This window comes from Tamandua tetradactyla, chromosome 10, assembly GCF_023851605.1.
Source record: "Tamandua tetradactyla isolate mTamTet1 chromosome 10, mTamTet1.pri, whole genome shotgun sequence".
Classification (NCBI taxonomy): Eukaryota; Metazoa; Chordata; class Mammalia; order Pilosa; family Myrmecophagidae; genus Tamandua; species Tamandua tetradactyla.
Window position 1 is genome coordinate 18,296,945 of NC_135336.1, and position 26,292 is coordinate 18,323,236.

A 26,292-nucleotide genomic window follows, 5' to 3' on the forward strand; every position below is an offset into this window, starting at 1 on the left:
GTCTGTTCAAGCCCTTTGCCCATTTTTTTTTAAACTTTTTTTTGGGGTGCGTAATATAACATATACAAAACAAAGAAATAAAAAGACAGTAGGTTTCAAAGCACTCTTTAACAAGTAATTATATGACAGATCCCAGAGTTTGTCAGGGGCTGTTATACCATCATCTCAGATTTTTCCTTCTAGCTGCTCCAGAACATTGGAGGCTAGAAGGAGTAAATACTTTTTTTTATCATCATCATCAACTTTTTTTTCTATTTTGTGGAAAATAACATGTATATATAAAAAGGTACATTTCAGAGCACAGCACCACAATTAGTTGTAGAACAGATTTCAGAATTTGACATGGGTTACAATTCCACAATTTTAGGTTTTTTACTTCTAGCTACTCTAAGATACTGGAAACTACAAGAGATATCAATTTAATGATTGAGCTGTCATATTCATTTATTAAATCCTATTTTCTCTGTACAACTCCACCATTACCATTGATCTTTCTGTCTCTCTCTTTAGGGGTATTTGGGCTATGCGCATTCTAACTTTTTCATGTTGCAAGGGTCTGTCACTAATATGGGGTAGGGAGATGGGAGTAGCTGATATTTTGGAGAGCCTGGGCCCTCTAGGTTTTAGGACTTATCTGGTCCAGGGACCCATCTGGAGGTAACAGGTTTTCTGGAAAGTTACTCTAGTGCATGGAACCTTGGTAGAATCTTATATATTGCCCTAGGTGTTCTTTAGAATTGGCTGGAATGGTTTTGGTTGGGGTTATGCAGGTTATGATAGGTAGCAATGTCTAACTGAAGCTTGCCTAAGAGCAACCCTTAGAGTGGCCTCTTGACTCTATCTGAATTCTCTCAGCCACTGATACTTTATTAGTTATGCTTCTTTTCCCTATTTTGGTCAGGATGGAATTATTGATCCAGCAGTGCTGGACTCATCCCTGGCAGTTCATCTCCCAAGTCACCAGGGAGACTTTCACCCCTGGATGTCATGTCCTATGTGGATGGAGGACAATTATTTCATTTGCAAAGTTGAGCTTAGAGTGAGGCCACATCTGAGCAACAAAAGATGTCCTTCAGAAATAACTCTTAGGCACACCTATAGGTAGGCTTCTCCAGTACATACATAAGCTTCACAGCAGTAAGTCTCAAAATCAAGGGTTTGGCATATTGATTTGAGTGTCCCTCAAGTTTGACACAGATTCAGGGTCTCCCTGATGGTAAAGTTTAATACTTTTTTCTCCCATTACTCAGTTATTTTTGATTATTTGCTTACTATATTCTATGATGTATCCAGGCATTACAATAAGCTATACAGAATTAAAGGCCCTCTTTGTTATTCTGGGCTCCCTGTGTTTTAGTTGTTCAAATGAGCTGTACAGATAGGTTGAGTTAGATTATGTGCTACAGAAAATTTAGGTTTCAGACAAAACAAACTTTTCTTTTTTTGGTCTCAAAGAATATCCGTGGTTCTAAAATATAGACAGTGTCTTTACCCCTGTGTTCTGAATTACTTTAACCCCGACCTCTTTGACTTCATTCTTATCTCTAAATACCAGGTTATATATATGTATATATAAAACAGCCTCTCAAAACCCAGAAATAATAGTTACCACTCTGGACTAAATGTGTCTGCTATAAGAGCTTATAATCTAGGCCCCTTTTCTTATAAGCATTTTCCAAAGGAAACCATCCAATAATTGTTCTTTCGTTTCTGGCTTATTTTGCTTCACCAAATGTCCCACAGGTTCATTCACATCATTGCATGCCTCGCGACTTCGTTTCATTTTGTAGCAGCACAGTATTTGATCATATGTATCCCCCATTTGCCAATCTGCTTCTTAGCCAGTGCATCCTTCAGCCACCTAAATTCATTAGGCATCATTTGTAATGTCCAAAGTCCACAGTCCCTCAACACTCTTAGTTATAGGTAATTTTATCTAAAATTATCACAACCCCACCAAATAGGAAATCTAAACCTCCCTTAACTCTTGTCCCTCCCCCCATTATTTACTCCTGCTGTTGCTGTGGTACTGCTGATGTTTTCTTGTTCAACATAGCCAATACTATGCGATAGCAGCTTTTCCCCTGTACCCTGGACTTAAACACTCTTTGTACACGAATCCTACCTTTGAAGTAGTTCTAGCAAGAACTTATTTATATTTCTAGTAATAATCGGTGGGACACATAGGTCTACACGAGCCCTTTCAGTCATGTTCACCTTCAATATGATATTAGGTATAGACCCACTAGAGAACCACCTTCACTTCTGTCTATTCCCTTACATTTGAGTTCAACTTCGTTAGCTAACCATTCACCCATCTCTACCTTCTGTGTATCTCTAAGTCACCTATTATTATAAGCCTCTGTTTTTACCTTTACCATGGTCATAAAAGTGGAGTCATACAGTATCTATCCTTTTGTGTCTGGCTTATTTCACTCAGGTTTATGTCTTCAGGGCTCATCCATCTTGTCATGTGCTTCAGGACGTCATTTCGTCTTACTACTGCATAATATTCCTTCGTATGTTTCTACCACATTTTGTTAATTCACTCATCTGTTGATGGGCATTTGGTTTGTTTCTGTCTTTTGGCAATTGTGAATAATACTGCAATGGACATCAGTGTGCAAATGCTTGTTGCGTCACTGCTTACAGCTCTTCTTGGTATATTCCAAGTAGTGCTGTTTCTGGGTCATAGGGGCAACTCAATGTTTAGTTTCCTAAAGAACTGCCAAATTGTGTTCTATAGTGGCTATACCAGTATACATTTCCACCAGCAGTGCGTAAGTGTCCTAGTTTCTCCAAATTTTCTCCAACTGTTGTAGTTTCCTGTTTGTTAAATAGGAGCCATTCTTTTTTTTTCTTCTGATCTTTTTTTTATTAATTTTTAAATATTTTTTAAAAATACGACAACAAATGTATTCTTAACTTTTGATCATTCCGTTCTACATATATAATCAGTAATTCACAATGTCATCACATAGTTGCATATTTATCATCATGATCATTTCTTAGAATATTTGCATCAATTCAGAAAAAGAAATAAAAAGGCAACTGAAAAAAATTCATACATACCATACCCCTTACCCTTCCCTTTTATTGATCAGTAGCATTTCAATCTAAATTTATTTTAACATTTGTTCCCCCTATTATTTATTTTTATTCCATATGGTTTACTCGTCTGTTGATAAGATAGATAAAAGGAGCATCAGAAAACACAAGGTTTTCAGAATCACACAGTCCCATTGTGAAAGCTATATCTTTATACAGTCATCTTCAGGAAACATGGCTACTGGAACACAGCTCTACATTTTCAAGCAGTTCCCTCCAGCCTCTCCCTTACATCTTGAATAACAAGGTGATATCTGTTTAATGCGTAAGAATAACCTCCAGGATAACCTCTCGACTCTGTTTGGAATCTCTCAGCCATTGACACTTTGTCTCATTTCGCTCTTCCCCCTTTTGATCGAGAAGGTTTTCTCAATCCTTTGATGCTGAATCTCAGCTCATTCTAGGGTTTTTCTCAATCCCCTGATGCTGAGTCTCAGCTCGTTCTAGGATTTCTGTCCCACGTTGCCAGGAGGGTCCACACCCCTGGGAGTCATGTCCCATGTAGACATGACATAGAGTTTGCTTTTTGTGTTGGCTGGAGAGAGAGAGGCCATATCTGAGCAACAAAAGAGATTCTCTTGGGGGTGACTCTTAGGCCTAATTTTAAGTAGGCTTGACCTATCCTTTGTGGGGTTAAGTTTCATATGAACAAACCCCAAGATTGGGGGCTCGGGCTATAGCTTTGGTTGTCCGCACTGCTTGTGAGAATATCAAGACTTCAACTTGGGGAAGTTGTATTTTCCCCCTTTTTCACCATTCCCTGAAGGGGACTTAATAGCAGCCATTCTTATAGGTGTGAGGTGGTATCTCATTGTAGTCTTGATCTGCATCTCCCTTATAGCCAATGAAAATGAGCATCTCTTCATGTGCTTTTGAGCCATCTGTATTTGCTCTTCAGTAAAATGCCTATTCATTTCTTTATCCCATTTAATAATTGGGTTGTTTGTTCTTTTGTTGCTGAGTTGTATGGTTTGTTTATGTATACAGGATATCAAACCTTTGTCTGATGTATGATTTTCAAATATTTTTTCCCATTAATTTGGCTGCCTCTTCACCTTTTTAACAGAATCTTTTGAGGTGCAGAAGCATTTGATTTTGAGGTGTTCCTATTTATCAGTTTTTTTTTTTTTTTGCTCTGGAAATTTTAAGAAACTACCTCATTACTAGATCTTGAAAGTGTTTCCCTGCATTTTCTTCTAGAAGCTTTATGGTTCTAGTTCTTATATTTAGATGTTCATGTATAAGGTTAGAGTCCTCCTTCATTCTTTTGGCTATTGATATACAGTACTCCCATGCCCATTTATTGAAAAAACTGTTTTGTCCCAGTTCGGTGGATTGGGGCCTTGTCAAAAATCAGTTGACGGTAGATTTGGTGGTCTATTTCTTTTTTGTGCCAGTACTATGCTGTTTTGACCACTGTGGCTTTATAATTAATTCTAATGTCAGTAAGTGTTAATTCTCCCACTTCGTTCTTCCTTTTTAGGATGCTTTCAGCTATTTGGGGTCTCTTTCCCTTTAAGATGAATTTGATAAGTAGCTTTTCCAAGTCTTCAAAGTAGGTTGTTGGAATTTTGATTGATACTGTGTTGAATCTGTAAATCAGTTTGGATAAAATTGACATCTTAACTATATTTAACCTTCCTCTTCATGAGGAGGGAATGTCTTTCCACCTCTTTGGATCTTCTTTGATTTCTTTTAGCAGTGTTACGTAGCTTTCCATGTAAAGTCCTTATGTCCCTAGTTAAGTTCGTTCCTAGGTACTTGATTCTTTTAGTTGCTCTTTTGACTGGAATTTTTTCCTTAACTGACTCCTCAGTTAAGTCATTGCTTTTGTGTAGAAACGTTACTGATTTTTGCACATTAATTTTACATCCTGCAGCCTTCCTGAATTTATTAACTCAAGTAACTTTGTTGTAGATTTTTCAGGATTTTCCGAGTATAGTATCATATCATCTGCAAATAATGAAAGTTTTACTTCTTCTTTTCCAGTTTGGATGCCTTTTATTTCTTTGTCCTGCCTGATTACCTTTAGCTAGAGCTTCTAGTAAAATGTTGAACAATCAGTGGTTTACAATATCATCATATAACTGTACATTTATCATCACAATCAACTTTTTTTTTCTTTCTTTGTGAAAAATAACTTACAAAAAAGCAGTAAATTTCAAAGCACATCATACTTTTTTTTGGTATGCTGTGTGACAGGGTCACATTTCATTCTTCTTCAATGTAAGTACCCTGTTATTGCAGCACCATTTGTTGAATTTTTTTGCGTGTTAGTTTCTTTGTTTTTGTTTTGTTGTAGATTTCTTTGTTTGTGTTGTGAAGTGCATGGGTCAGGAATGAAACCCGGGTGTTCTGCATGGCAGGTGGGAATTCTACCACTGAAGTACCCTCGCACCCCCCACATCATACTGTTTTGATTACTGTAGTTTTGTAGTATATTTTGAAATTGGGAAGTTCTCCAACTTTGTTCTTCTTTCTCAATATTGTTTTAATTGTTTGGGAATCCTTGCAGTTCTTTATGAATATGAGGATTGTTTTTTCCATTTTTACTGGTGGCCTCCCTGGATGAGTCAGGACCTGGCATCAGGGGATTGAAAAAGCCTTCTTTACCAAAAAGGGAGAGGGAGAAATGAGACAACATAAAGTTTCAGTGGCTGAGAGAATTTCAGAGTTGAGAGGTAATCCTGGAGGTTAATCTTATGGATTATATAGATAACCCTTTTTAGTTTATGTTATATGGAGTTGCTAAAGGGAAGTACCTGAAACTATTGAACTGTGTTTTGGTTGCCTTGATGCCTGAAGATGATTGTATAACTATATACAGTGTGACTGTGTAATTGTGCAAACCTTGTGTCTAATGCACCTTTTATCCACAGTATTGACAGATAAATTAAAAAATAAGGATTAAAAAAATAATAGGTGGATGTTCTAGTTTGCTAGTTGCTGGAATACAATATACTAGAAACAGAATGGGTTTTAAAAAGTTGCTAGTTTACAGTTCCAAGGCTGAGAAAATTTCCCAGTTAAAACAAGTCTATAGATAAGTCTAATCTAAGGCATCCAAGGAGAGATACCACGGTTCAAGAAGGCCGATGAAGTTCAGGGTTTCTCTCTCAAGTGAGACAGCACATTGTGAACACAGTAAGAATTTCTCTCTCATCTGGAAAGGCGCATGGTGAACGTAGTCAGGATTCCTCTCTCATTTGGAAGGGCAAATGGCAAATACAGCATCATCTGCTAGCTTCCTCTCCTGGCTTCCTGTTTCATGAAGCACCCTGGGAGACGTTTTCCTTCTTCATCTCCAAAGGTTGCTGGTTGGTTGACTCTGCTTCTCTAGGCTATGTCATTGTGCTCTGCTCTCTCTGAATCTCCTTCATTCTCCAAAATGTTTCCTCTTTTATGGGACTCCAGAAGCTTATCAAGACCCACTCAAATGGATACAGACATGTCATCACCTAATCCAGCTTAACAACCACTCTTGATTAAATCACATATCCAGGGAGATGATCTCAGTACAGATTCAAACATACAGTATTGAATAGGGATTATGCTGCCTTTATGAAATGGACTCTTGATCAAAACATGGCTTTTCTAGGGGACATACATCCTTTCAAACCAGCACAGTGGGGATAAAGGATAAAAAATTGGGTAGATTGAAATACTAGTGGTTAATGAGAAGGAGGGGTAAAGGGTATGGGATGTTTAAGTTTTTACTTTTTTCTTATTTCTTTTTCTGGGGCAATACAAATGTTCTCAAAATTATCATAGTGATGAATCATCGCAATTATGTGATGATATTGTGAGCCATTGGTTGTGTACTATGGATGGACTGTACGTGTGTGAAGATTTCTCAATAAAAATATTAAAAAAAAAAAAAGGCTGCTGGAATTTTGATAGGGATTACAGTTGAATCATCTCTTCCAGTCCATGAACGTAGAATGTCTTGCCAGTTATTTAGGTCTTGTTTAATTTTTTGTTTTTTTTTTGTTTTTTTTTTGTTTTTGGGGCATGGTCAGGCTCCAGGAATGGAACCGGGTCTCTGGTATGGCAGGTGAGAATTCTGCCACTAAGCCACCATTGCCCACCCATAGTCTTCTTTAATTTCTTTAAGCAGTATTTTGTAGTTTTCAGTGTACAAGCCTTTTGTCTCCTTGGTTAAATTTTTTCCTAAATATTTTTATTCTTTTAGATGCTTTTGTAAATGGAATTATCATTATTTCCTTTTCCCATTGTTCATTGCTATTGTATAGGAACATAATTGACTTTTGTGTGTTAATCTTATACCCTTACACTTTGCTGAACTTATGAACTCTTCTAGTTTTTTGTAGATTCCCTATATATAAGATCATGTTGTCTGCAAATGAAGATAGTTTTACTTCTTCCTTTTCAATTTGGATGCCTTTTGTTTCTTTTCCTTGGCAAATTCTCTGGCTAGAACTTCTAATACAGTAATGAAGAAAGGAGGCATAGTTACCTTGTTCCTGATCTTAGGGAAATCTTTATCTTTCACCATTAGTATGCTGCTAGCTGTGGGTTTTTCATAAATGAACTTTGCCAAGTTGAGAAAGTTCCTTTCTATTTCTAGTTTTCTGAGTGTTTTATGAAGGAAGAGTGCTGGATTTTGTCAAAACCTTTTCTGCATCTATTGAAATAATCATATGGTTTTTCCCCTTCATTCTGTTTTTATGGTGTATTATGTTGATTTTTTCAGATATTGAACCGCCCTTGTATTCTGGCATAAATTCCACTTGGTCATGGTATATAATTCTTTTAATTACTTTTTTTGGGGGTTTCTTAAAATAGTTGAAACTAAAAATGTTAATTTTTAAAATTTGAGTGTACAAGTAAAAGGAAGAATGGAAAAACATGGAGTGTTAGTAGTGGCTATCACTAGGGGGTAGGTTGATGGATGATTTTTATTTTTTTATCTGAACTTTATAGGTTTCTAGGAGTTCTTCAGTAAGCATGTTTATTTTTTTAAAATTAGGAAAAAGTATTTAGGATTTTAGCAAAAACAGACTGAATGGAGTGGGGCTTAAAGTAACAAAGCCCAGTTGCAATGTAGTAAATAAATGGAGTATGATGTCGTGATTCTGCACTAAACTAGAGCTGTCTAGGAGAAATGAAATGTGTTGCATATTAATTTAAAAATTTGTGGGCAGGCCATAGTGGCTCAGCAGGCAGAATTCTTGCCTGCCATGCCAGAGACCCAGGTTCAGTTTCCGGTGCCTGCCCCTGTTTAAAAAAAAAAAATCTGTAGGATCTGTATTACAGAAGTTAATATCAACAAAAAAGTGAAATTAATTCAAAATATATAGTTTATTTAATATGTAAAATATTTTATCATGTAATCAATATGAAATTTTTAATTACATATTTTATGTTCTATTTGTATTATCGCAAATTCAGAGTAGTCATATTTCATGTACTCAGTAGTCACCTGTGGATAGTGACTACCATGTTGCACAGGGAAAGTCTAAAATATCCTGTAATGACAGAATAAAGTGGCTTGAGTGGACATGTGAGAATCCTCTAATCTTTTGCAGTCCAACATGTCCATGGAACCCTTTGCACTGCAGCTTATTAGGTTTTTAAAAAATAAAATGTTTTGTGTAATACAAAAGAATATATTTGTAACAATAAAATGCTTCTACCTTCTACCCTCATTAAAAATTGCCCTGTGTGCCCTTCCTTAGGTATGTTCCTAGATTAATAATGTTTCTTTTTTTTTTTTACTGCAGGTTTTGGTAAGAAAAGCTTTAATCGTAGAGGAAGAGTCACGTCTGGAAAGAGACGTCCTTACGGGATTATCACTGGTCTTGCAGCTAGGAAAGCAAGTGGAATTCAAAAAGGAATTAGTCCTATGAATCGACCACCTCTAAGTGACAAGGTAGCATGATGGCTTAATCCTGGGTCAAATACCTTTCTCGTTTATTTGTACAAATATTTCTGTGAATGAACTTGAAGGATCAAATGTACAGAGCTGAAAAAATCATAGCCACCTCTAATTTTAGACCATTTCTGACACCCCAGAAGAAAGCTCATGCCCGTTCATAGTCACACTCAACCCCTGCCCCAGGCAACCACTAATCTACTTTGTTTCTGTAGATTAGCCTTTTCTGGACATTTTATACAAATGGAATCATACAAAAATAATGTGATCTGGAATTTAACATATGTTTTAGAGATCCAACCATGTTGTAGTATGAATCGATACTTCATTGATTTTTATTGCTGTGTGATGACACAGTTTATGAATATACCACATATTGTTTGGCCATTCATCAGGAGGTAAACATTTGGGTTGTTTCCGCTTTATGGCTATTAATAATTGCTATGAACAGTCATGTATATGTCCATGTGGACTTAGGTTTTCATCTGTGTCCATAAATACATATCCTTTAGTTGATATTTTAAATTAGAGTTACAGTAAGTTACCCACTTTCCAAACGTTTAACTGAAGTTTTATTTCCATCTCAATGAGTAATTTTCGAATTGGCTAAAGCATTCCTTCAGATAGTTTCGCAATGGTTTTTCTTCTATTTCTTGTAAATTCAGTTAGTCTGACCTACCACGAAATTTAATGTTCATTCAATTTTTTAATCTCTGTGGTTTCTCTGATTATGGAAGTAATGCATGCTTGTAAAAAATTCAGGATGTTTATTTCTGAGGTTATCTTAAATTTACATATTCTGGCTAAAACCAGAAACTGTTTTAGAGCCCTTTCCTTTTCATTTCTACCACTACCAATGGATACCTTGCCCTCCAAAATTTTATCACAGAAGTTACTGATCATTCATGGGTTAGAAAACATTAATGAGATGTGGATGCTGGAAGGGTTTGCTTAGTAACTAATGACTTGTTCCTATAAAAATTGTAGATTACTACATGTAGTCTTTTGAGTCATTTGAAAATATTCAGAATTGAAAATGTTAAATTATAGAATGCTATGAATAGTAAGATCTCATTTATTCAAATTCTGTAAGTTTGATCATTTTGGCAGGGTATGGTTTGAAATTTACTATTTCTTAACACTTTTTTCAACCAAAACACTGATTAATAGCTTGAGTAGGATAGAATATAGTACTGGTGAAGCAGACTATTATCCAGAAATTTAGAAAACTTCTTAATTACATTTTTTTCTTTATGCATTCTCTTTAATTGAAGAATTACTCAGTGAATTTTAAGTGCATAAAATACCCTAACCTTAAGTGTACAGTTATTTCTTTTTATGTAAGTATGCATAAGTAAAACTACCATCTACATCAAGTTATGGAACATTTATTTATATTTATTTTACAAATGTTTGCCACATTAATTACCATATAAAGTCTCTTAAATATTAATTCTTCACTGTATTTTTTTAAATGTAACTTGTTAAATGTTTGAATTTTATCTAATAGAAATGTTCCCTATCAATTTCTCTGATTTTTGGCTTCCATTATTCTTAAACCCTTGTGTCTTTTGTTTTCTGCAATTTGAGTATCCTGGATTAAAGACTAATTTTTTGCCTCTTTTTGGTAAAAAAGACTAATTTTTTGGGATCTTTTTATTAGTGGTATTTAACCAATTTTTGAATATGATAACTCGTCTGTACCTCTTTCAGTCTATTTTATGCTAATTTTAATGCTTCTTTAATAGTATTTCTTTGCTGTTTTCTTGTTTTTTTTTAACCACTTCCTCTCCAATCCAAAATATTCTGCTTAATACTTACCTTAATGTCAGATTTAGTCACATGAACTATTATATGAAAGCACTGATTTTTCCCTAGGCCAGATGTATATAAAAGAAGATTTATCTCTTCCTTGTCCAACCAGTACTTTGGTTATTTCTTTGAACACTGCAATATTAACATTAAGGGCAAACTTGCTGTTTTCCTCTTTAACTAAAAATGGGGGAAATGAAACTGTACTTACTGATTTTGAATTTTGTTAGATGAATTGTCCTAGCCACAGTGGCAAAGCCATTATGTTAAGCTTAATAACCTGCATCTTTACACACATGCTAAAAAATATGGTTTTTATTTGCCTTATATACGGAACATTTAGCATGCCCCTTTCAGTTTAAAATAATAAAAATTGGAATTTTAGATCCAGCTTACTAATCAATTTTTGCATTTAGTTTTAACCCCTATATGTAACAATTTAACTGGGTTTTTTTTTTTTCTAACTTTTTTTGTTGTATAGTATAACATATATACAAAGCAAAGAAAGGAAAAAGCATTAATTTCAAAGCACTTCAGCAGGTACTTACGGGACAGATCCCAAAGTTTGTCATGGGCTACCATACCATCATCTCAGATTTTTCCTTCTAGTTGCTCCAGAATAACAGTTTCACTAGGTTTAATGCTCATCATTAATTCTTTCATGCAGTCGCCTCACAATTTTTGTATTTTTTTTAGTTCATATTTTCTCTTGGCTGCAGTGCATCATTTAGCAAATTTTTTCTCAACCCCTGCATATCTGAGAATATCTTTCACTTGTCTTCATACCAAAGATAACTTGGCAGTGTATATAATTTTTTACTCAAAATCGTTTTCCCTTAAAACTCTACATACTGTTCCAGTCTTCCTGCAATTATTGTTGCAAGAGAAAAATTTGGGGTCAGCCTGATTTTTGCTCCTCCATAGGTAACCTGTTTTCTTTGTCTGGATATTTATAAATTGTTTTCTTAATCTTTGAAATGTGAATCCTTTTTTCTTTTCCCCTTTTCTCTGCATTCCTTGAGACTTTCTCTTGTTTTGGATTTGCTTTAGTAACTCAGTTTTGTACTGGATCCAATGTGCTCATTCCTGTAGGGTCCTTTGTTATTTTGATATAAGAATCTGACTCATTTTATCTTTCAACTCCAAGACATTTTTCGTGAGTTGTGACAGTTGCCTCTATTGCCCATTCATTCTTAAGCTTGTATGGGGCAAGAAACACACTTGTTACTCTATCTTTTGTTTCCACCACAATATCCATTTCAGGAGGTAGAATTTTTTCGATTACCTAATTCTTTTTCCTTTTTCTGAACTGTGCTATTACCACCTTTTTAACAGTTGTCTGTTGCAGTTGGGACCAGATATTTCTAAAGAAACTCTTTGAAGCACAGAGAGAAATAGGAAGGGCCTTAGTTATATGTTAATGACTGATTCCATCCCTTTCTATTTATTAAAGCAAGTTCATGTATAACTTATTGATCTTGCGTTGCAGTATGTACTTATAGATAATTACACTTACAAAATATTCTGAGCATACTTAGACTTTGTATTAATTTATCTTTTCCTTTCTATGGTTTCTTTATTTTTATTGAGTAAACATTATTTCAATAAATATATGTGAAATATTCTTCTCTGTGAAATGAATGACTAAATGGGGAAAGATAGCATACTCACATTTATATTCCTAGTGCTTATTGGGAAACATGTATACATGTGTTTATATAACACTTATAGGGGCATTGGTTGTCTCTAAGAATGAATATTCCTTTTTGCTTAAAGAAAGTTACTTAAAATATGTCAAATAAAAGTTGTACTTAAGTTTCTGAGTAATCCTTCTACTGTGAAGTATAATTTTTTCAATTCCAGTTTTATAACTTTTCCCTTTTATATGCAGAATTTCCCAAGTCTGGAATAATATCATGTTCTGTAAAATTTATGACTTGATTCTGATTCTACGAAGCCATTTAATATTTCAGTGAACTTAAAAAAAAATTTGTTAATGAGTATTTATAGCTGGTTTTTTCTGTTAATGAATAGATTGTTTTTTTAATCATTTGTCTTATTTGGTAGTTAAAAATAAATGTCAGTATCTGCAGTTTGCAATACAATTCAGCTATAAAAGGGAGTAAAATACTAATGCACATGACAACGTGGATAAGTCTCAAAGCATGCTAAGTGAATGAAGTCAAACACAAAAGATTATGTACTATGTACTGTATGATTCCATTTGTATGAAATTGTAGAAGAAAAAGAACTATAGTGACAGGTCAGTGATTGCTTGGGGTGAGAGTTTTGAGAGGGGAGGGAATCCACTGCAGAGGAGTACAAGGAATCACTTCAGGGCAAGGACATTGTTCTATATCTTGATTATGGTATGGTTACACAACTGTATTTAATTCCCAAATTATCAAACCATATACTTAAACTTTTATTACATATAAATAATGCCTTAAAAATTAATGTAGGGTGGGCAAAAGTGGCTCAGTGGCAGAGTTCTTGCCTCCCATGCCAGGGACCCGTGTTTGATTCCTGGTGCTTGCCCATGTAAAAAAAAAAATGATTAAAAGAAAAATGTCTTGTTTTCTCTCCTTCAAGTAATTTTTCTAATTTTTTTTTTAATTCCTGGGCAGGCACCGGGAATCAAACCCGGGTCTCTGGCATGGCAGTCTAGAGCCTGCTGAGCCACCATGGCCTGCCTTCAAGTAATTTTTAATATCACAATTATAGTGAAACCAAACTTGTGAATTTTTTTTTAACACAGATATTCAATCACATATATCAACCTTAGACCATGGCACATATGTTCATCATATATGAAGGTTTGTTATAGTTCCAGTCCGTGTACTCATTTATTTCCCAGATGTTGACTGAGTACTCACTATATCTTAGGTGCAAGAGATTGTGTATGATGAATTCAGTAAGAATCCCTGCCCTCATGAACACTCAGTCTAATGGGAAAATAAACATTAAATAACTACATGATTATAATGTGACAAGTACTCATAAGGAAATTTCCATGTGACAATAGCACTGTAGAAGGAATTTTCATATTTACCTAAAAAGGGCTTTTGATGTCATTAAAAACAGAATACAAAGCTTGGAGTGGGCCATTAAACTTCATAGCATTTCTCCTCCTCATTCTTGTTTTTATGTTTATTCCTTTTCTACAATGGTCATGAAAATGACTATAATTTTTCTGTTGTCCAGTTAAGGAATATTTATCAAACACTTCTTATATACTTAGAATATAGGGGAATCCAGCTATTTTATAAGATATAACCCATATTGTCAATGATATTTTAAAGTAGAACAAAAGATCAAACTAATAGACCTCACACAAGAATATGATAGGCCATCTTTAAGTCTTTAAGTGATGGGTTGTGTTGACTAGATTATATTGTAGAAAAAGAAGAGGGAGATTACTGAAAATAATGTAACCTGAATTAGGCTTTGATTGATGAATTGAATTTATATATATATATAGTAGAAGAAAAGGTGGATATTTTGTATGTCTGGATTTTCTACGATACTGAATTTTCGTAATTGCTTTTTCTCTTTGTAACCATTTCTAGGCAGACTTCTTTTCTGTGGTGACTTCCCCTTTTTTATTTTTTACCCATTTGTTTTGAAAGTTGGCCCTCTTATCTTATTACCAAGAATCATGTTTAAAGTAAGTGATTTGCCAATTTGTATCTCTAAAAGGCTTTTAGACTTTTGTCTTGAGCTCCAGAGCTACATTTCTCATCACCTGTGTGTCCGTAGTGCACCCCAAATTAAACATATCCAAAATGAAAGTAATTCATTTTCTTGCCCCAAAGCTCTCCTTTTGTCTCTCAAGTATTTTGATTATAATCTGGTTGTCATCTTTTCAGTGGCTTAGATAGGAAATTTCCCATCTCTCATTCTCATTGAAGCACTTGTCAGTCTCTTCCCATTCTGCCTCTGAAAGATTTATTGTAGAAAGGTATATAGCAAACTGAATAACATAGTTTCTTGCCTTCTGAAAGAATATAGAGCGGTATTTTCCTGTGTTAAAAAGGAAGGCAAACCTTCTGAGACAAAATGAAGTACAGAGGAAACCAGTTGCTGTTCTCAAGAGACCTAACCAGTTAAACAGAAAGTAAGTACTCAAATATAAGACAGTAATGTATTAACTCTGCATAAGTAAAGACTTACTTCTTGTACTAAGTGTTGAGAGGAAAAGATTTGCACTAGTTCTCGTTATTTCATCATTTTCAAGACAGCTATTAAGAATATCTTTCAATACATCCAACATGGAAGCATTCCATAGTAGTTTCCTTATTTCATAGATTCAGTATTATCAATAAATTTAGCTAATTTTAAAACTTAAAGAAATATTAGTTGCTTCTTTAGCTCTCTTGACACAGTTAAATAATAAAAACTGATCACTTTGTTAAAAATTCTAACAAAATAGGGAGTTTCTGAAAGCTGAATTTATTATTCAAGCTCACAATGTCTGCTGTCTATGGAAGACACAAGCTTACAATGCGTATTATTTATGGAAAACACAAATTGGAAAAACTTCTGTGTGAATGCTTGTGAAGCTAAAATTGTTGCTAAACTATGTTGAAAGGCACAACAAAAACTTAAAAATTATGACCTACTGTTGTAATTATGGCATTGTTCTCTGATAAAAGAACAAGGTGACCAAGAAAGTAACTAATGAACTTCTCAAATAAGAACCTGTCATTTACATGAGACTACATGATAATTGGATTAGCTGGGTCTGATGAAAATAACTAAGGGAAATGTTGCTCCTGAACAGCTGTCTGATTGGGAGTAAGATTAGTTAACCTGCTAAGCACTTATTTATTTGGTATATAAATATGAAATTCTGTTCTCTCCTACCATATCAACATTTTATAGAAACCAGAGAGAAGTTAGTAAAAGTCAAGTAAAAATAATTTCTTATAATAATAATAATAAAAATTTATTATTCTGTGTGTAAAAGAACAAGAAATGGAACAGTATAAATTTCTCTGTGGTTTATATTAAAATGTAAAGGTTTCCAGTGAAAAAGGAAGAGAAGCTGGAGGAGATGTTATTTTACGAAACTTTATCTCGTTTTCGATTTTCAGCGTATTGACTATAATGTGCCTACGTGATTTTCTTTGTGTTTATCCTGTAAATAAACCTGTCACTTTGTCTTTCACCAAAATTAAGAGATAACATTGCATATTTTATTTTTAATGTCTTAAGAAGATGTCTTATGTTGAAATGTTAGAGAGCTGAATACTTGGGAGGTAAATTAGTTTAGAATTAATTAGGTTGTTAAGTGTTATGCTGCAGAGGGAGATACCTCCAAATCAAATCTCAGTAGCTTCATGTTGGAAATGATTTAGAATCTTCTGCATTTAGTGGACCACAGGTTTTCAGCCCTTGATTTGAACTATTTTTGCCTATTTTTTTTCAAGATGTTCGAATGTTGTCTGTTGTGTCTTAGACTATTTATAGTAATTATGTTTTTGTTGCAGGAATAATATTCCAGCCAATTTTACCAGAAGTGGAAATAAATTAAGCCATCAGAAAGACACACGTCAGGCAACTTTTCTTTTCAGAAGAGGCCTGAAGGTATGAAAAAGCTTTGGTGGTGGTTTCTTTTACCTAAACAAAGGATCCTGAGCAGCCATGTTTAGCTTTCTTTATAGGCATGTCCCATGGTTGAGGTAGAGATTGGGTTTGGGATGTGAAGAACATGATATCAAATTAGTTCTTTCTATTACATTTTTCCTATTCTCTGTCTTAGTTTTATTGCCCAACATACCAATGTCTTGAAAGATTTAATATATTATTTAGGAATAGACTTGTATTTGCCACTTGTTCTCATATCGAATTTAAACAGAGAGATGTTTCCAGAATAGGGACACTCTGCATATGCACACCACACTGGGTTATAAAGTTGCAGGGCAGTATAGGTCTTTGGATTCGAATCTTCTACTGTCTGTGGAATGTACTGTTTTTTTCTTTCCCACTTCAGGTTCAGGCCCAGTTGAACACAGAACAACTGCTAGACGATGTAGTAGCAAAGAGAACTCGCCAGTAAGTTCGAATTTTTTTCAAGATGCCATTTAAAAACTCCCAGGATGAGGGTGCATGGGTGGTATACAGTGGTAGAATGCTTGCCTTCCCTGGGGAAGACCCGAGTTCGATTATCAGACCATGCACGCCAAAAAAAAAAAAAGACCTCTCAGGATATTACCTATCCAAATCACCATGTGCCCTAACCCAAAAGAATTTAAATGAAACCCAAAGTAAATTAACCATTTAGCCTGATTGGGTTTGGGATGTGAGAACAAATTATCTCCTTCTGTTATATTTTTCCTACTTTTATTGCCCTAAATACCAACGTCTTGAAAGATTTAAACATGTTATTTAGGAATAGACTTATATTTGCTATTTGTTCTTATGTTGGAACTCCAACAAAGGCCTTACTTTTTTTTTTTTTTACCGAAAAACCTTTAAGTTTTCACATGTCAATATTGTAACAGTTTTAGCACCAAATACATTATTCAGTTATTTTTTAACTCCCTACTTATTCCATCTTAATGAAATAGCTACTTTTTTCTACAACTGTTTTTATACAAGTAAACCTGTTCAGGGAGTAAATACAAAGAAAATCCATTAAAGCTTTTAGAAAATTTGTAAAATTGAAAAAAAAAATTATTTTCTTTACATGTTCTTTTTTCCTCAACCCTATAAAAGTCGTTAAAAAAATCTGCCATTTAAAGCTATGGCTACTTTTTGGAAAACAAAAATAGAATATAATCATGGCTCAGATATGATACCAACTAAAATGGGGCATGATTTGAGCATTTGAAGTGTAATTCTATTTGAACTTGATGCTACAAATACTTGTTAGCACAGGGCTTATGATTTGGGAAACCATAAGGAATAGAAAATTATAGTCTGTTTGCCTCTGCAGTGAACAATATTTACATAATTGTGATGATTTAAATGCTGTTTATTTGTTTTGAACTTTGAGAATCAACTTACAGAAAAGCACAAAATACTTAATTTGGTGACAATATAATGCAAACCTCAGATTTTGACTAATATAAAGGTAGAGCTGACAGAAAGTGAGAGGTACAGAGAAAAGGTACAAGAAAGGAATTGAAATACTGCTAGCCTTTTATATAAGGTAGGGGGTCAAGAGACAATACTGAAAGACATAGAAGTTGAAATATGTTTAAAGATATAGACAGCTGTCTTTTTTTTTTTTTTTTTGCGCTTTGCATTATTGCTCTTTGCAGCATTTTTGACAAACGGAAGGTTTGGCAACCCTACGTTGAGCTTGAATGTTGGCACCATTTTCTCCAACGACATGTGTTCACTTTGTGTCTTTGTTTGCATTTTGGCAATTCTTAACAGTATTTCAGACTTTCTCATTATTATGCTATGGTAATCTGTGATCTTTGATATTACTATAGTACTTGTTTTGGGGCACCATAAACTGCGCCTATTGAAGATAGATGTTGTGTATGTTCTGGCTGTTCCACTGACTAACTGTTCCCCATATCTCTCCCTCTCCTTGGGACTATCTGTTTGTTCCCTGAAACACAGCCGTATTGAAATTAGGCCAGTTAATAACCCTACAATGGCCTCTAAGACCAAGTGAAAGGAAGAATCACACATTTCTTATTTTAAATAAAAAAGCTAGAAACGATTAAGCTTAGTGAGGAAGGCATGCCGAAAGTAAAGATAGGATGAAAGCCAGTCCTCTTGTTCCAAACAGTCAAATTGTGAGTGGAAGAGAAAAGTTCTTGAAGGAAATTAATCTCAAACTCGGTCAACCAAGAGCTTGGCATGAGATGCACGAGATTAATCTTGTTTTCATGCCTACTAACACAACATCCTTTCTGTAGTCCATGGACCAAAGAGTCATTTTGACTTTCAAGTCTTAGAATTTAAGAAATACATTTTGTAAAGCTGTAGCTGCCATAGATAGTGATTCCTCTGTGGATCTGGGCAAAATAAATTAAAGCTGTTTGGAAAGGATTGATTGTTCTGAAAGTCATTAAAAATATTTGTAATTCCTGGAAAGAGAACAAATTATCAACATCTTAATAGCAATTTAGAAGAAGTTGGTTCTACCATTCATGGATAATTTTGGGGGATCAAGGCTTCAGTGGAGGAAGCAACTGCAGATGTGTTAAAAGTAGCAAGAGAACCAGAATTAGAACTGAAGCCTGAAGAAGTGACTGAATTGCTGAAATCTCATGATAAAACTTGGCAGATGAAGAGTTGCTTCTTATGGATGAGCAAAGAGTGGTTTCTTGAGGTAGAATCTACTTTGGGTGAAGATGCTGTGGATGTTGTTGAAATGATAATAAGGGATTTAGAATATTACAGAGGCTTAATTGATAAAGCAGAGGCAGGGTTTGAGAGGACTGATTACAATTTTGAAAGAAATTCTATGGGTAAAATGCTAACATATCATCACATACTACAGGGAAATCTTTGATGAAAGGAAGAACCAATTAATGCAGCAAACTTCATGGTTGTCTTATTTTAAGAAATTGCCACAGCCACCCCAACATTCAAACATTCAGCAACACCACCCTGATCAGTCAGCAGCCACCAACATCAAGGCAACACCCTTCATCAGCGAAAAGATTATGTCTCACCGAAGGCTCAGAGGATGGTTATCAGTTTTTAGCAATAAAGTATTTTTTAATGAAGGAATGTGCATTGTTTTTTTTTTTTAGATGTAATCCTTTTGCGCATTTAAAAGATTAAAGTATAGTGTAGGCATTGTTTTTATATGTCTGGGAAACCAAGAAATTCATAGGACTAGCTTTACTGCAATATTTGCTTTATTGCACTTACGTGGAACTGATCCCACAATAATTCTGAGATATGCCTGTATATCAAAAGTAAAATAATGATATAAGTATTAAAACCTTTGGAAATATGTAGGAAAAATAGAAGATATATGTGAGCTAAATACTTTTTTGGTGAGATTTTTAAAAAATTTATTAATTTTAAAAATTAAGAACAAACAAAACCATTAACATATTCTGCTCTACATGTGTAATCAGTAATTCTCAATATCATCACATAGTTGCATATTCATCATTTCTTAGAACATTTGCATCAATTCAGAAAAAGAAATAAAAAGACAACAGAAAAAGAAATAAAACAGTAACAGAAAAAAAATAATGCATACCATACTCCTTACCCCTCGCTTTCATTTATCACTAGTATTTCAAACTAAATTTATTTTAACATTTGTCCCACATTACTTATTTTTATTCCATATATTCTACTCATCTGTTGACATGGTAGATAAAAGGAGCATCAGACACAAGGTTTTCACAATCACACAGTCACATTGTGAAAGCTATATCATTATTCAATCATCATCAAGAAACGTGGCTACTGGAACACAGCTCTACATTTTGAGGCAGTTCCCTCCAGCCTCTCCACTACATCTTGAATAACAAGGTGATATCTACTTAATGCGTAAAAGTAACCTCCCGGATAACCTCTCGACTCTGTTTGGAATCTCTCAGCATTGACACTTTGTCTCAATTCCCTCTTCCCCCTTTTGGTCAAGAAGGTTTTCTCAATCCCTTGATGCTGAGTCTCAGCCCATTCTAGGGTTTTTCTTGATCCCTTGATACTGAGTCTCAGCTCATTCTAAGATTTCTGTCCCACGTTGTCAGGAAGGTCCACATCCCTGGGAGTCATGTCCCACACAGAGAGGGGGAGGGTGGTGAGACTGCTAGTCATGTTGGCTGGAGAGAGGCCACATCTGAGCAACAAAAGAGGCTCTCTTGGGGGTGACTCTTAGGCCTAAATGTTAAGTAGACTTGACCTATCCTTTGTGGGGTTAAGTTTCATGTGACCAAACCCCAAGCCTGGGGGCTCAGCCTATAGCTTTGGTTGTCCACACTGCTTGTGAGAATATCAAGAATTCAACTTGGGGAAGTTGAATGTCTCCCCACTCTCACCATTCCCTGAAGGGGGCTTGCAAATACTTTTCCAGTGACTGATCAAATCATTCTGGGATTCATCGGGGGATCACTCTGGACAAACCAACAAAACCTCATGTGCTACCTTAGATTCCAAGTACTTATGACATTCAATCATACTATCTACATGAGTTATATTAGGAAATGCACTAGTCAAAAACTAAATTTTGTAGCAAATAAACATTTTTTGCTTTAGTCTCACACATAAGGTGACATTTTAAAGTATTAGTTATCATCTATTTTCAGCACCCTGCAATAATGACATTCCTTTGTTCTTCCTCATGCAAAAACATTTTTAAAGTTTGTACATTGTACATTTCACTATTATTATACACTCTAGGCGTTCCTAGATTATACCATCTTGATCTTTAACATCTATCTTTCTTTCTGATTGCATTTATGTCCCCAGCCCTCCTCCCTCTATCATTCTCACATGCAGCTTCATTCAGTGATTTAACATAATTATATTACACTTAGGTACTATTGTGCTGTCCATTTCTGAGTTTTTGTATCCAGTCCTGTTGCACAGTCTGTATCCCTTCAGCTCCAATTACTCACTATCTTACCCTATTTCTATCTCCTGATGGTCTCTGTTACCAATGACATATTCCAAGTTTATTCACTAATGACAGTTCATATCAGTGAGACCATACAGTGTTTGTCCTTTAGTTTTTGGCTAGTCTCACTCAGCATAATGTTCTCTACGTCCATCCATGTTGTTACATACTTCATAAGTTTATTCTGTCTTAGAGTGGCGTAATATTCCATCGTATGTATATACCACAGTTTGTTTAGCCACTCGTCTGTTGATGGACATTTTGGCTGTTTCCATCTCCTTGCAATTGTAAATAATGCTGCTATAAACATTGGTGTGCAAATGTCCGTTTGAGTTTTTGCCCTTAATTCCTTTGAGTAGATTCCCAGCAATGGTATTGCTGGGTCGTATGGCAATTCTATATTCAGCTTTTTGAGGAACCGCCAAACTGCCTTCCACAGTGGTTGCACCATTTGACATTCCCACCTACAGTGGATGAGTGTGCCTCTTTCACCGCATCCTGTCCAGCACTTGTCATTTTCTGTTTTGTTGATATTGGCCATTCTGGTGGGTGTGAGATGATATCTCATTGTGGTTTTGATTTGCATTTCTCTAATGGCCAGGGACATTGAGCATCTCTTCATGTGTCTTTTGGCCATTTGTATTTCCTCTTCTGAGAGGTGTCTGTTCAAGTCTTTTTCCCATGTTGTAATTGGGTTGACTGTCTTTTTTTTGTTGAGTTGAACCATCTCTTTATAAATTCTGGATACTAGACCTTTATCTGATATGTCGTTTCCAAATATTGTCTTCCATTGTGTAGGCTGTCTTTCTACTTTCTTGATGAAGTTCTTTGATGCACAAAAGTGTTTAATTTTGAGGAGCTCCCATTTATTTATTTATTTCTTCAGTGCTCTTGCTTTACGTTTACGGTCCATAAAACCGCCTCCGATTGTAAGATTCATAAGATATCTCCCTACATTTTCCTCTAACTGTTTTATGGTCTTAGACCTAATGTTTAGATCTTTGATCCATTTTGAGTTAACTTTTGTATAGGGTGTGAGATACGGGTCCTCTTTCGTTCTTTTGCATATGGATATCCAGTTCTCTAGGCACCATTTATTGAAGAGACTGTTCTGTCCCAGGTGAATTGACTTGACTGCCTTATCAAAGATCAAATGTCCATAGATGAGAGGGTCTATATCTGAGCACTCTATTCGATTCCATTGGTCGATATATCTATCTTTATGCCCGTACCATGCTGTTTTGACCACTGTGGCTTCATAATATGCCTTAAAGTCCGCAGCATGAGACCTCCAGCTTCGTTTTTTTTTCCTCAAGATAATTTTAACAATTCAGGGCACCCTGCCCTTCCAGATAAATTTGCTTATTGGTTTTTCTATTTCTGAAAAGTAAGTTGTTGGAATTTTGATTGGTATTGCATTGAATCTGTAAATCAATTTAGATAGAATTGACATCTTAACTATATTTAGTCTTCCAATCCATGAACACGGTATGCCCTTCCATCTATTTAGGTCTTCCGTGATTTCTTTTAACAGTTTTTTGTAGTTTTTTTGTATAGGTCTTTTGTCTCTTTATTTAAATTTATTCCTAAGTATTTTATTCTTTTAGTTGCAATTGTAAATGGAATTCGTTTCTTGATTTCCCCCTCAGCTTGTTCATTGCTAGTGTATAGAAACAGTACAGATTTTTGAATGTTGATCTTGTCACCTACCACTTTGCTGTACTCGTTTATTAGCTCTAATAGATTTGCTGTGGATTTTTCAGGGTTTTCGATGTATAGTATCATATCATCTGCAAACAGTGATAATTTTACTTCTTCCTTTCCAATTTTGGTGCCTTGTATTTCTTTTTCTTGTCTAATTGCTCTGGCTAGAACCTCCAACACAATGTTGAATAACAGTGGTGATAGTGGACATCCTTGTCTTGTTCCTGATCTTAGGGGGAAAGTTTTCAATTTTTCCCCATTGAGGATGATATTAGCTGTGGGTTTTTCATTTATTCCCTTTATCATTTTGAGAAAGTTCCCTTGTATTCCTATCCTTTGAAGTGTTTTCAACAGGAAAGGATGTTGAATCTTGTCAAATGCCTTCTTTGCATCAATTGAGATGATCATATGATTTTTCTGCTTTGATTTGTTGATATGGTGTATGACATTAATTGATTTTCTTATGTTGAACCATCCTTGCATACCTGGGATGAATCCTACTTGGTCATGATGTATAGTTCTTCTGATGTGTTGCTGGATTCGATTTGCTAGAATTTTGTTGAGGATTTTTGCATCTGTATTCATTAGAGAGATTGGTCTGTAGTTTTCTTTTTTTGTAGTATCTTTGCCTGGTTTTGGTATGAGGGTGATGTTGGCTTCATAGAATGAATTAGGTAGCTTTCCCTCCACTTCAATTTTTTTGAAGAGTTTGAGCAGGGTTGGTATTAATTCTTTCTGGAATGTTTGGTAGAATTCACATGTGAAGCCGTCTGGTCCTGGACTTTTCTTTTTAGGAAGCTTTTGAATGACTGATTCAATTTCTTTACTTGTGATTGGTTTGTTGAGGTCATCTATTTCTTCTTGAGTTAAAGTTGGTTGTTCATGCCTTTCTAGGAACTTGTCCATTTCATCTACATTGTTGTATTTATTAGAATAAAGTTGTTCATAGTATCCTGTTATTACCTCCTTTATTTCTGTAAGGTCAGTGGTTATGTCTCCTCTTCCATTTCTGATCTTATTTATTTGCGTCCTCTCTCTTCTTCTTTTTGTCAATCTTGCTAAGGGCCCATCAGTCTTATTGATTTTCTCATAGAACCAACTTCTGGTCTTATTGATTTTCTCTGTTGTTTTCATGTTCTCAATTTCATTTGTTTCTGCTCTAATCTTTGTTATTTCTTTCCTTTTGCGTGCTTTGGGGTTAGTTTGCTGTTCTTTCTCCAGTTCTTCCAAGTGGACAGTTAATTCCCGAATATTTGCCTTTTCTTCTTTTTTGATATAGGCATTTAGGTCAAGAAATTTCCCTCTTAGTGCTGCCTTTGCTGCGTCCCATAAGTTTTGATATGCTGTGTTTTCATTTTCATTCGCCTCGAGATGTTTACTGATTTCTCTTGTAATTTCTTCCTTGACCCACCGGTTGTTTAAGAGTGTGTTGTCGAGCCTCCACGTATTTGTGAATTTTCTGGCACTCTGCCTATTATTGATTTCCAACTTCATTCCTTTATGATCCGAGAAAGTGTTGTGTATGATTTCAATCTTTTAAAATTTATTAAAACTTGCTTTGTGATCCAGCATATGGTCTATGTTTGAGAATGATCCATGAGCACTTGAGAAAAAAGTGTATCCTGCTGTTGTGGGGTGTAATGTCCTATAAATGTCTGTTAAGTCTAGCTCATTTATAGTAATATTCAGATTCTCTATTTCTTTATTGATCCTCTGTCTAGATGTTCTGTCCATTGATGAGAGTGGTGAACTGAAGTCTCCCACTATTATGGTAGATGTGTCTATATCCCTTTTCAGTGTTTGCAGTGTATTCCTCACGTATTTTGGGGCATTCTGGTTCGGTGCGTAAATATTTATGATTGTTATGTCTTCTTGTTTAATTGTTCCTTTTATTAGTAGATAGTGTCCTTCTTTGTCTCTTTTAACTGGTTTACATTTGAAGTCTAATTTGTTGGATATTAGTGTAGCCACTCCTGCTCTTTTCTGGTTGTTATTTGCATGAAATATCTTTTCCCAACCTTTTACTTTCAACCTATGTTTATCTTTGGGTCTAAGATGTGTTTCCTGTAGACAGCATATAGAAGGATCCTGTTTTTTAATCCATTCTGCCAGTCTATGTCTTTTGATTGGGGAGTTCAGTCCATTAACATTTAGTGTTATTACTGTTTGGGTAGTACTTTCCTCTACCATTTTGCCTTTTGTATTTTATATGTCATATCTTAATTTTCCTTCTTTCTACACTCTTCTCCACACCTCTCTCTTCTGTCTTTTTGTATCTGTCTCTAGTGCTCTCTTTAGTATTTCTTGCAGAGCTGGTATCTTAGTCACAAATTCTCTCAGTGACTTTTTGTCTGAAAATGTTTTAATTTCTCCCTCATTTTTGAAGGATAATTTTGCTGGATATAGAATTCCTGGTTGGCAGTTTTTCTCTTTTAGTAATTTAAATATATCATCCCACTGTCTTCTCACCTCCGTGGTTTCTGCTGAGAAATCTACACATAGTTTTATTGGTTTCCCTTGTATGTGATGGATTGTTTTTCTCTTGCTGCTTTCAAGATCCTCTCTTTTTCTTTGACCTTTGACATTCTGACTAGTAAGTGTCTTGGAGAACGTCTATTTAGATCTATTCTCTTTGGGGTGCGCTGCACTTCTTGGATCTGTAATTTTAGGTCTTTCATAAGAGTTGGGAAATTTTCAGTGATAATTTCTTCCATTAGTTTTCTCCTCCTTTTCCCTTCTCTTTTCCTTCCGGTATACTCACAACACGTATATTTGTGCGCTTCATATTATCATTCAATTTCCTGAGCCCCTTCTCATATTTTTCCATTCTTTTCCGTATAGTTTCTTTTTCTTTTTGGATTTCAGATGTTCCATCCTCCAGTTCACTAATCCTAACCTCTGTCTCTTGAAATCTACCATTGTAGGTTTCCATTTTTTTTTTCATCTCTTCTACTGTATCTTTCATTTCCATAAGTTCTGTGATTTGTTTTTTCAGACTTTCCATTTCTTCTTTTTTTTCATTCCTTGCCTTCTTCATGTCCTCCCTCAATTCATTGATTTGGTTTTTGATGAGGTTTTCCATTTCTGTTCATTTATTCTGAATTAGTTCTTTCAGCTCCTGTATCTCATTTGAACTATTGGTTTGTTCCTTTGACTGGGCCATATCTTCAATTTTCCTGGTGTGATTTGTTATTTTTTGCTATCATCTAGACATTTAATTACC

General features: G+C 35.0%; 1 protein-coding gene across 6 annotated transcripts in view; it reads left to right on the top strand.

The window, feature by feature from the left end:
- The window catches only part of FYTTD1 (forty-two-three domain containing 1), an 88,198-nt gene that overhangs the window by 24,617 nt on the left and 37,289 nt on the right, over positions 1–26,292 (top strand). For 5 of the 6 annotated variants that reach the window (XM_077118042.1, XM_077118044.1, XM_077118047.1 and 2 more), the window contains 4 exons: positions 8,853–9,001; positions 14,821–14,933; positions 16,309–16,405; positions 16,812–16,873. In XM_077118042.1, the coding sequence (XP_076974157.1) occupies positions 8,853–9,001; positions 14,821–14,933; positions 16,309–16,405; positions 16,812–16,873 (421 nt within the window). Of the gene's footprint in view, positions 1–8,852; positions 9,002–14,820; positions 14,934–16,308; positions 16,406–16,811; positions 16,874–19,283; positions 19,555–26,292 lie in introns of those variants that run through there. The other variant, XM_077118043.1, reaches the window with a different exon arrangement.